Raw genomic sequence first — 12,840 nt, 5'->3', positions numbered from 1 at the left:
TGGTAGTTTGGAGAAGGCACCCCTTCAAATCTCAGAGACCTGGAGCAGTTGGCCAAAGAAGAATGGTCAAAAATTTCAGCAGACCATTGTAAGAAAGTGGAAGCGGTTGTTCACAGTTATTTTGTCTAAAGGTTGTGCTACCAAGTATTGGGCTGAGGGTGCCAATACTTTTGTCCGGCCCATTTTTGGAGTTTTTTGTAAAATGATAATGATCAATTTTTTTTTCATTCTCTTATGTGTTTTTTCATTGCAAGCAAAATAAATGAAGATATTAGTCCCTGAGCATTTGCAATTTTGAATAATTTTCAGGGAGAAATTGAGCATTATCCTACAGAATTGCAGGCGTGCCAATACTTTTGGCCAGCACTGTATAATAATAAGTTAAAAATTAGCATTTTGTTTTTTTGGTTTCCCATCGTTTTTGATTGGAATTCTAAATCAGGCTGCTTAGGACAGCTATAATTTTCGTCATGATCGTCATTTGCCACGTTTACATGGAGCCAAATATTCCAATTACAATCGGAATATTTGTTCAAACCGAATAAATGTGTTCCATATAAACACCTCATTCGGAATGAACAGGCCCAAACCGAATGGAATTTCATTCCGATTCACAGGGGTGGAATATTCCTTTTCCCAAACCGATTAGAAGTAAAATTATATCATGTAAACAGGGAAGCGGAATGGTGTCTGGTTGCGTTCTTTCTGCGCATGCTCCTTACTGACGTGGTGACGTCACTTGGTGACGTAAGTAACGTCACTTGCAACATGGCTTCCAAGCACACGCACAGCGCACCCACACAACTTTTTAAATGAACGGCGTATCATTCTGAAGTTTTGTTTCCACTCGAAAAGTTAAAACAGCAGCTGATCTGACGATCGATCTCCATGTTTTGCAACGTGACGCTTTGTTTTGATTAATCTGCGCATGTCAGACGGCAGTTGTCAAACGTCCTTTCGGAATAAAGGCAGTCACATGTAAACGCTGGATCGGAATAGATGAAGTGACATGTAAACAGCTGATGTGAAATTTCCATTTGGAATGATTTGAATCGGTATGAATAAAAGTCAGCATGTAAACGTGGCTACTAATGCAAAATGGTACGCCCGCCGGTGGTGGCTCTGTTGTACAATTAGCGTCTTTCATTGGCCAAATTGAAACTCCGCTCACCATTTTGGCGGTGCTCTTTGCCGTTTCATGGTCCACATTTTCAATCCTTGGTTCTTGCTCAGTAGTTGTTGTCGCTTTTGAAAGCTAAGGTTTGAAAAAAATTACGTATATCCATCTTGCCTCTTTGGTTGGTCCTCAGGTGGTTTTGGCTAACCAAAGTAAATGACCGTCTAAGGTGCTAGTCACATGATCTGTTCGAAAAATAATTTTGATCCATTACAATAATATTTTTTTGGTCATTTAATTATTTTTGTTGTTGTTTGTTTTATTGCTTTACAACTTTTATAAACAATATTTTACCAGAAAACTCTTAATTTTAAAATCACACACACATATATATATATATATATATATATATATATATATATATATATATATATATATATATATATATATATATATATATATATATATATATATATATATATATATATGCAATGACATGTTTCGGCCACCAGGGGGGCATGCCCCCCTGAACCCCCCTTTAAACTCGCGTATGAATGAGGTTGCACAAACACAGCCACAGGGAACTTTTGTAATCTTTTTTTTTTTGTGCTTTTTTAACAGATGTCATTTCATCAAAAAACATCCACATTATCGTCTGAATTGCTAAATCTGAGTTATGACAGAAACCGCTTTAAGATTTCAAAAATGCTTTTAACAAATCAATACAAAACCAAACTGTCTGGAGAATATACACAAGATAAGATGGTAATAAGATGATGGAAAAGTAATAAGTCACTGCCGAGTTATTATCTGAATCATTGCCAGTGGATAATATGTCGACTGAAGAGGATCCAACATAGACATGTGACCTGTCCGCGGATGTAGAGTGACAGCAAGAAACAAATGTCAAGCCTCAAAATTAATGTGACAACGCCAGCGCTTGAATTACACAAATATCCATTCAGAAAACTGTACATTAAGTTTAGTATTTTTGGCTGATCACTAGGTTTCACAGTCTGGATGTAACGCCCTTTATTAAATTCCATTGAACAAAGTGGCGTGCATAATTAATATAATGCAATCACCAACCTGCCAGTTATTCCTCACCTCTTGAAATATAATCTCGCTGCTTTCATGTCCCATTTGACCGAGCGAGAGAACAAACAGTGCGGCATGTTTGCTCGTCCATGACTTTTGGTCACGCCTGATGAGGGCAGGGAGTGCGCCGTGACGCAGAGCAAGCGAATGCAACACTATTGAGTGACAAACTTTATACGGTGGTGAATGGACAAAGTGAGGTTAAAGATGGTAACAACGAATGAATTCGCATACAAACGTGTACAGTGTACACATTTTTCATATCATAATAAAGTATTCTATTTTTCTCTAACTTACATCATGTATTTGTGTCTCTTCGAAAATCAGTGCATTTCACATGGTCTGTTAATGTTTATGCGTTGACAAATTAATCAAATCCAGTCCAGTAAATGCAAAGGAAAAAATACCCCACTCCATGATGTCACGTTTTTTTTTTTTTTTTTTTTTTTGCATGATCATCCATGAACCGATAGGTGGTACTGTTGCAACGTACAAAACAAGATTCATATTTTTAGAAATTTTGATTTAAACTGCATTTTGAATCACTTTACATTTTACACTGTGTCCTGCTGTTTGAAAGTACTTTTTATCCCCTATCATAGACTTCATAACCTATTGACATGACAGGGGAAACGGGGCCGATTCGTAAGGGGCCTATTTTTAAACAAATTCAAATATTTTCAAAACCAAAACTGCTACCGACCTAAAACCAAAACAGGTACCTACCTTAGCCATATATGACTCTCCGTGAGCAGTGGCATCAAAAAATTCAAAGTCGTTCCCTTATAAAATCCCATTACTTGTTTATATAAGTATAACACAACTTAAAATGGCTATAAACGTCTCAGATTTTACACTAGAGGTACAAAAATTTAGCCTGGCTCTGCCAGACTATTCTCCCTGTATTTTTCAAACACTGATAGTATAGTCTGGAAATCATCCCATTAACGGCCTTTTCGAGCAGGTACAAAATCAATCGACAAATCAGATTCGTTTATTTGCGTGACGTGTTCTTCACGAGCAACGTCACTCTTGCGCGTCGAAAGTCGTCTCTTCAGCAGCACAGATGGTGAACGGCAGAGCCGAGAATATGTTCCAATCCACGGTAAAATCTGTTTTAAATGACCAAAAACACATCGACACGAGTCATTGACAACAGTCTGTCTCGCGCTAGCCATGTCGAATAAACTCCGCTCTCTTCGTATGTTTACTTCCACGCGCAAGTCCATCGTCCTGCGGTCGCCATTTTACTAACGTCACGTCTGCCCGTCGCTGATTGGTCCACTCCGCTGTCTGTTTGCTGTGGCTTGCTCCGCCCTGGAAATTGTTTCCGTGGGAATGGTGGCCAGACTCAATAGCTGGAACAGCGTTGTGTCTAGTGTACCAGGCTAACAAAAATTACCAAAAGCAGGGATAATCACCTATATTTTCAGGATCAATTGCAATATTTAACATATATGTTTTTGCCCAAAATAGCAACTTAATTTTTTTTTTAATTTCCTGCAAGTTTTCAACTGCTAATAAATCACTCAATTTAACATCAGAGATGTTAAATTAAACATGTAGAATCAATTATGAATAATAATATTATTACAATATATATTATAATATATTATATACTATATTATACATATTATTATATATATTAATAAATATTATTACGGCAAATAATATGTAAATAGATTATTAATACATTCTACATATAATCACAACTTACTATAGAATAGAACAGCCCTTTATAATCATTATACACTATATACTGTTAGCGAATGAGGCTAGAGGCCGCCTGGTGGAAACAGAGCTTTTCTGGCAAAAATTCCTGTGAGTAAATGCTTAAATCCCCGAATTCTTCATAGATATGGACGTGTATCAGTCTCGATTCTTGGTTAAAAGCAAAGAAACTGTGCATTTAGCGTTTATTTTACGTAAATATGTCTAAGTACAATGCTACTCTGTTAGCGAATGAGACTAGCGGCCGCCTGATGTAAAGAGCTTTTCTAGCGAAATTCATGTGAATAAATGCTTAAATCCCCAAATTCTTCATAGATATGGATGTATAACTGTCTCGATTCTTTGTTAAAAAAAAAATGCAAAAAAATGGGCAGTTACACATCTATTTTACGTATATATGTCGAAGAATGATGCCAATGCCATAGTGTTTCCCATTCTCCCATTGATTTTTTTTCACGTTTCAAAATGCATGCATGGTACGAAAAATATAATATTTACCTTGAATCCTCGAACAAATCATTCCTGAGACAAACCTTCCTGTTTGTATGCGGTACAGCTTTCGTAGTTCTTCAAAAATCCAAGCTTAAATTGGGCTTGGACTGAGCGTGTGCCATCTTTAGCTGTCTATTACTAAATGAAGCTCGGCCCCCTATGGTAAGGTGTGACGCAAAGAATGACGAAGTGTCAGCTAAATAGTTATGAAGTCTATGATCGGAGTAAACGTACCTGCATAAAAGCGATGGGTGTTCAATATTGATCACATCACACGACTCATCACAGAGTATGCTGCCACTGAATTAATGTCCTTGATTTGCTGAATGGTGAAGTTGCCAGCCATTTTTATGGCCCTTTCCTTCACTGTATTAGTGCAAGAGGCATGTATTTGATTCTCTGTACTATTTTGTTTTTGTTTTTGAAGTTTGTGGGAGAGTAATGATTAGAAAGTGGAGAAATCCAAGCAGATGATTATACATATACAACACACACACACCCAAACCCTACAAACACATGTAATATACAGGCCAAAGGTTTGGACACAACTTCTCATTAGTGCGTTTTATTTATTACCATGACTATTTACATTATAAATTCTCATTGAAGGTAATAAAACTATAAATGAAGATGTGAGGTATTATGTACAAAAAAAGGTGAAATACCTAAAAACGTACTGTATAATATACTAGTATCTTCAGAGTAGCCAACCTTTACTCTGATTACTTTTTCGCACACTCTTGCCATTCTCTTGATGAGCTTCAAGGAGGAGTCACCTGAAATGGTTTTTGACTTCACAGGTATGCCTTTTCAGGGTTAATTAGTGGAAATGATTGCAATGTGGTTGGGACCTTCATTTGTGTTGCATTGAATGAGGTGTGTCCAAACCTTTGGCTTTTACTGCATGTATGTATGTATGTATGTATGTATGAAATGAATAATTTTTGAATATACACTACCGTTCAAAAGTTTGGGGTCACCAAGACAATTTTGTGTTTTCCTTTAAAATTCACGCTTTTTATTTTTAAAATGAGTTGCAAAATGAACAGAAAATATAGTTAACACATTGTCAAGGTGAGAAATAAGGATTTTTATTTGAAATAATAATTTTCTCCTTCAAACTTGACTTTTATCAAAGAATGCTCCCTTTGTAAAATTACAGCTTTGCAGACCAATGACATACTAGCTGTTAATTTATTGAAGTAATCTGAAGAAACTTCACTTCACGCTTCCAGAAGCACCTTCAACAAGTTGGATTGGCTTGATGGACACTTCTTGCATACCATATGGTCAAGCTGCTCCCACAACAGCTCAGTGGGTTTGAGATCTGTTGACTGTGTTAGCCACTCCATTACAGATAAAATACCAGCTGCCTGCTTCTTTCCTAAATAGTTCTTGCATAATTTGGAGGTGTGCTTTGGGTCATTGTCATGTTGTAGGATGAAATTGACTCCAATCGAGTTTTGTCTACAGGGTATGGCATGGCGTTGCAAAATGGAGTGATAGGCTTCCTTATCTAAAATCCCGTTGAACTTGTACAAATCTCCCACTTTACCAGCACCAAAGCAACTCCAGACATTCACACTAACTCCTCCATGGTTGACAGATAACATCAGGCACTCTTCCAGCATATTTTCAGTTGTTCTGCATCTCACAAATGTTCTTCTCTATGATCCAAAGTCCAAACACTTCAAACTATAATTTTTTTTGTTCATAAAACTTTTTTCCAATCTTCCTCTGTCCAATGTCTGTGTTCTTATGCTCATATTAATCGTATCCTTTTATTAGCCTGTCTCAGATATATATATATATATATTTTTTGCCACGCTGCCCTGAAATCCAGGATCCCGGAGTCGTCTCTTCACTGTCGACATTGACTCTGGCGTTTTACGGGTACAATTTAATGAAGCTTCTAGATGACGAACTGCGAGGCATCTATTTCTCAAACTCTTACGTACTTGTCTTCTTGCTTGGTTGAGCAGCGGGGCCTCCCGCTTATCGTTCTACTCTGGTTAGATCTTGTTTGTGCTGCTCTCTGAAGGGAGTGGTACACAGTGTTATAGGAACTCTTCAATTTCTTGGCAATTTCTCTTATGGAATAGCCTGCATTTTAAAGAACAGATTGTCAAGTTTCACGTGAAAGTTGTCTTTTTCTTTTTAAAGGTGATGCTCCAGATACCCAACTAGCTGAAAGGAAGATCAGTTTTATAGCTTCTTTAACCACTTAAACTGTTTTGAGCTGTGCCAACATAATTGCACAAGGTTTTCTAATCATCTGTTACCCTTCTATGGCAACTAGCAAGCACAATGTACCATTTGAACACGAGTGATGTTTGCTGTAAATGGGCCTCTTTACAAAACTACGTAGATATTGCAATAAAACCGGACGTTTCCAGCTAGAATAGTTATTTAACACATAAATAATGTATAGAGCAGTGGTGCTTAACCTGGGTTCGATCAAACCCCAGGTGTTTGGTGAGTGAGTCTAAGGCGGTCGGCGAAGGCGCTGATTAGATCTAGGCAAAGTGGCTTTTTAGACCAGGTTTCGGACTGGTTTGCGCCCAATGTACAGGCCTAATCCATTTTTAGAAGCTGCTAGTCGTCCTTGAAAGGCATAGGAGGAGTTTGACTTTTGTGGCTTGGGGCAAACCAGTTGATGACCCCAAAACGCAGTGTTAGTAATAAAATTAACTTACGAGATATATGCTCAATTAGTAGCTTAGCCCATTCTCATAAATCCAAGCATCCGAGTTATGTGTGTGTGAGTGCGCACGTTTTTCTCATTAAATTGGATATCTATTCGTAGCGCAAAAATATACAATTTAATGCCTAGTTTTTCCAGTCACTCACACCCATGTAAAACGAATTCTAAATCAGGCTGCGTAGGACAGCTATGCTTTCGGCCAAGATCATCCTCCATTGAACATAGTACGACCAGTTGTGGCTCTGTTGTACAATTAGCGTATTTAGAGGGACAAACTGAAACTCCTCTCACCATTTTGGTGGGGCTCTCCGGCGTTTCATGGTCCATATCTTCAATCCTTGGTACTTTCGCAGTAGTTGTTGTCGCTTTTGAAAGCTTAGGTTTGAAAAAATGTATCCTTCTTGCCTCTTCTGTCCTCAGGGGGTTTTGGCTAAGCAAAGCAAATGATCGTCTCTAAGGTGCTAGTCACATGATCCGTTTGAAAAATCATTTTGACCCATTATAAAAATATTTTTGGTTGTCTTATTGCTTTACTACTTTTATAGACAGTTTACTGGCAAAGTCTTGATTTTAAATTCAAATATAGGAAAGTAAATTACATGCAATGACATTTTTCGGCCACCGGGGGTGGAGGGCTATGCCCCTCGGCTCCCCTTAATCTAGGTGTATGCCGAAAGGTTCAATGAATCCACATGTAAAACTTGTGGGGTTCGGTACCTTTAGCAAGGTTAAGAACCACTGGTATAGAGTGTTTTTCTGATTAGTTTAATGTTATTTCCATGGAAAAAAACTTTCTAAGTGACCCCAAACTAGTAGTCAGCTCCTCGCAGAATTAGAGATCAATTCATGAGTAAATGATTCTGAACAAGGAGTATGTTTCATATGCACCTTCATTTTTATTATTCATTTAAAAAAAAGTGGCACAGTGAGCAGTCGACGGGTTAGCATGATGCCTTACAGTTCTGAAATCATGGTTCCTGCGTGGTTTTCCCACAGGCTGAATGAACATGGCAAATTGTCTGTAGGTATGAATGTGAGCATTAATGTTACTCTTGCTGTGCCCTGCAGTTGGCTGGCAACCAGTACATGGTGTACCCCACCTCCTGCCCATAGCTAGCGCAACCCTTGTAAGGATAAGCAGTACGACCAATGAATGAATTTTAACTCATCCATACAACAAAATAATGTTCATTTTACAATACATATCTACATATGTTACTTCAATTACACATCACAGATGTACTAAATCAAAAAAACAAAACAAAACAAAAAAAAAAACAATTAAAGCAATTCACATTTCTGGTACAGTTGTTTAGGCTCAGTGGTCATCTGGGATTTTTACTGAAGCTTTTTAGAAATTGGTTGTGTTGCTGCTGCTCAGGGTGGTACTGGTACTGACTGCAGGGGAATCTGTACTTGAGATAGCCTTACGCCTCCTGAATATACAACACAAAGGACAGAAATAGACACGTAACTTTTCAGAATATGCAAAAAAGGTTTCACTTGTTATGTCTAATTTTGGTGTCTCGCTGATGTTTCATATTTGCTTGGTTGATTTCCAGAAGTACTTACATGAGGTTTGTGAGGATGCGGGTGACTGCTTTAGGCTTCAAGCAGAAATATGAGCCATTCTTTGTGCTGACACTGAAAATATACAGCACAGGTGAGAAACAAAGATTTAAAATAATACATATTTACACATCTGTTGTAATGTTATCCATCATCATTATAAAAATATTTTTTTTAATGTACAATATTGTTCTTACATTATCTCCACTTTGTTGCAGAAGATGGTTGCTGGGTAGATCGTGAGGTCTTTTATTCCCATCTTGGGGGTAAACGACCTGACGTCATCGTGACACAGGCAATTCTGTGATTTACTGACTATAATGGGGATACAAAAAAAATGATTAAAAATAAAATACATTTTTAAGCCATTCATTAAACAACTTCACAAGTTCTGATCAAAGCACCAGGAGATATAATGAACAAGAAAATAAGCATTGGAACTTACGTTGAGCTGCGCACACGTAGATGATGACAGCCATGAGAAAAATACATTTGGTAGCGCTGGACATGACTGGTCCTCTGTTGTCTGAAACAAGGGTTGTAAGGAAGATGAAAAAAAAACCTGCTTGTATCAAAGTGACACTGTGAGCTTCCTTATATACTTGCAAAAACCACAGACCCTTCCTACTCTCAAGAGTTTTTTTTGTTTGGAAAGTGAAACTTTCAAACCAAAAGGAAACAAAAGACAATTTCCTCGCACTGTCACCTAGCTTTGTTTGTATGTAGACTACCGTTCAAAAGTTTGGGGTCACTTAAAAATTTCCTCCTTTTTGAAAGAAAAGCACAGTTTTTTCACTGGAAATAACATTAAACTAATCAGAATAACACTCTATTCATTATTAATGTGGTAAATGACTATTGTAGGAAATGTCCGGTTTTAGTGCAATAACTACATAATTTTGTAAAGAGGCCCATTTACAGTAAAAATCACTCCAGTGTTCTAATGGTACATTTTGCTTGCTAGTTGCCTTAGAAGGATAATAGATGATTAGAAAACCTTGTGCAATTATGCTGGCATAGCTCAAAACAGTTCAGGTGGTTAGAGAAGCTAAAAAAAACTGATCGTCCTTTTAGCTGGTTGGCTATCTGGAGCATCACCTTTGTGGGTTTGATTAATCTCTCAAAATGGCCGGAAAAAGTCAACTTTCACGTGAAACTTGACAATTCGTTCTTAGAAATGAAATCTTTTCCATAGGAGAAATTGCCAAGAAATTGAAGATTTCCTACAATGCTGTGTAACACTCCCTTCAGAGAGCAGCACAAACAAGATCTAACCAGAGTAGAAAGATAAGCGGGAGGCCCCGCTGCACAACCAGGCAAGAAGACAAGTACATAAGAGTCTCTAGTTTGAGAAATAGATGCCTCGCAGGTCTTCATCTAGCAGCTTCATTAAACAGTACCCGTAAGACGCCAGTGTCAATGTCGACAGTGATGACTGTAAAAAAGTGTTATGGACAGACGACTGAAAGTTTGAGGTGTTTGGACTTTGGACCAAAGAAAAGAACATTTGCGACACACAAAACAACTGAAAAGATGCTGGAAGAGTGCTTGATGTCATCTGTCAACAATGGTGAAGGTAATGTGATGGTCTGGGGTTACTTTGGTGCTGGTAAAGTGGGAGATTTGTACAAGATCAGCTGGATTTTATGTAAAGAAGGCTATCACTCCATTTTGCAACACCATGCCATACCTTGTGGACAACGCTTGATTGGAGTCAATTTCATCCTACAACATCACAGTGACCCAAAGCACACCTCCAAATTATGCAAGAACTATTTAGGAAATAAGCAGGCAGCTGGTATTTTATCTGTAATAGAGTGGCCAGCAAAGTCAACAGATCTTGAACCCATTGAGCTGTTGTGGGAGCAGCTTGACCGTATGGTACGTAAGAAGTGCTCATCAAGGAAATCCAACTTGTGGGAGGTGCTTCTGGATGTGTGGAGTGAAATTTCTCCAGATTCCCTCAACAAATTCAGCTAGGATGCCATAGGTCTGCAAAGCTGTGATTGTCACTAAGCGAGCATTCTTTGATGAAAGTTTGAAGGAGAAAATGATTATTTCAAATAAAAATCCTTATTTCTCACCTTGTCAATGTGTTGACTATGTTTTCTATTCATTTTGCAATTCATTTGAAAAACAAAAGTGTGACTTTTGAAGGATAACACAAAATTGTGGGGGTGACACCAAACTTTTGAATGGCAGCAATAAATTTAGCTACTACTGAGAAAAAGATAACATTAGAAAGGATTTGCAACCCTGTTACTATGACTACACTCTATGTAGAGGCTGTAACTAAGGATTATTTTTTTTTACAATTGATTAATTAAACGATTAATCAGAGAAAATGTCACATTTTTCAATTACCTTCACAATTTAATTCGAAGTTGTTTTAGGCATGTTGTAAGTAACCATGAAGACAAAATGTATGACTGTTTCCTTCAAAAATAATATTTTATTACGGCTTCTTGACTTAACTTGTCTACAACCGTACTGCTTTAAGTACATAAAACATGTTAAATTTTTTTAATACAGGTTCTGAGTTTAAAACATGAAAAGAATTTCTCAGTGCACAAATCAGACAAAAGTCCTGTTCATTCAAATAAAAAAAGTGCTGCTGATTGGCAGATTTTTTTTCTTTTGGGCAAAGATAAAAATTGTGTCAAAAATGTCAAAATGTATGACTGTTTCCTTCAAAAATAATATTTTATCACGGCTTCTTGACTTAACTTGTCTACAACCGTACTGTTTTATGTACATAAAACGTGTTAAAGATTTTTTTAGATTCTGAGTATCTGAGTATAAAACATAAAAATAATTTCTCAGTACACATATAAGACAAACATCATGGTCATTAAAAAAAGTGCTGCTGATTGACTTTTTTTCTTGTGGGCAAAGCACTGATATAAATTGTGTCAATGACTCTTTTATTTTCTTGAAACAAGTTAAACAGCTATCGAATATGGAGGAAGCAGACTGTAATGAATTAGTTTTCTTAATCAAACAGTTGGTCATAAATACAATCCAAATCCAATTTCAAAGCACACTCTTTTGTATGACAGTTTACCGTTTCAATGGGAATTTGTGTTGAAAAGAGAACTCTAAACTGTTATTTGAATGGGTTTACCATCTAAAAATAAGTCACGTGCTTATATGCTTCTCCAAAACACAATACAAATGGACACTGAAGACAATGATTAGCATAACCGCGAACTATCTTAGCGCTCCGTGCTAAGTAGTAACGTCTCATCAACAATGAATACAAACAATACAATTGGCTTAATTTACTCACCTCTGACGGAGGCACGCTGGATCTAACAACACAAAAGACAATCAAACTTTCGACACTTCACAATACAGGTAGTCGAACGAGTACGGTTCCTATGCTGTATGCGGTTCCTATGTAACCTGAATTTCCGCGTAAGTCGGAATCAACCCATTAAGTACCCCTAAATACCCCACAAATCTCAAAATAACTATCCAAAAACATGTATTATACATCATTGTACCATCCTCGCCAAGACGTTGGAGCCAAGTCCTAGCTAGACAGCTCTAAGCTCCAAAAGACGATGTCACACGTTCTGGTGGTTTGCTGACTTAATTCAGCTGCCCATGAAATCAACACTTGCAGAATGAAACTAAAATAAAAGTTAGATTAAATCAGTTTCATCTTCAGTAACAGCAATTCAAATTCTTGCTTATAACTAGCTGCTGATCCAGCAATAAAAATCCAAACAAACAATTAGCATATAAAAGTTAGCGTCAGCACATCATCAAAAACAATCACATAAACTCGCAAATACAAAAGGTTTTCTATACAGTTGTTGCCTCTGTGGATGCTTCACACGCAACAAAGGTGCGTGCAGGCTTGCAGCTGTGATGTTTCCCCTCTCTCTCTCTCTCTCTCCCTTGGCTGCGCGACTTCTTCGTGGGAGCAAATGTGCTCTTCCTTGTGTGTGCGTGTGGCCAAATACATTCGTCTTCGTATGTACATGTGCTCGTACTACCTGCTCTATGCTTCCTGCGCCAAAATGAAAAAAAAAAAAAAAAAAAAACATAAATAAATAAATAAGAAAAAAAAAACGACTGGAGACAAAATGGTGGACGATACTCTGGCATCGTAAAGTTGAAA

The 12,840-nt window shown here is 37.4% G+C and overlaps 1 protein-coding gene across 3 annotated transcripts in view; it reads right to left on the bottom strand.

The window, feature by feature from the left end:
• The window catches only part of kiaa1191 (KIAA1191 ortholog), a 35,991-nt gene extending 33,663 nt beyond the window's left edge, over positions 1–2,328 (bottom strand). The window contains exon 1 of one of the 3 annotated variants that reach the window (XM_057850483.1): positions 2,225–2,328. Coding sequence is in view for 1 of the 3 variants with exons in the window: in XM_057850485.1 (XP_057706468.1) it covers positions 2,225–2,260 (36 nt within the window). In the remaining 2 variants the exon portion in view is untranslated. The remainder of the gene's footprint in view (positions 1–2,224) is intronic. The other 2 variants (XM_057850484.1, XM_057850485.1) reach the window with 2 other exon arrangements.
• Between the last annotated feature and the right edge of the window lie 10,512 nt (positions 2,329–12,840).

Source organism: Corythoichthys intestinalis, chromosome 11 (genome assembly GCF_030265065.1).
Source record: "Corythoichthys intestinalis isolate RoL2023-P3 chromosome 11, ASM3026506v1, whole genome shotgun sequence".
Classification (NCBI taxonomy): Eukaryota; Metazoa; Chordata; class Actinopteri; order Syngnathiformes; family Syngnathidae; genus Corythoichthys; species Corythoichthys intestinalis.
The sequence above is the reverse complement of the archived record's forward strand: the minus strand, read 5'-3'. Positions and strand labels throughout refer to the sequence as shown.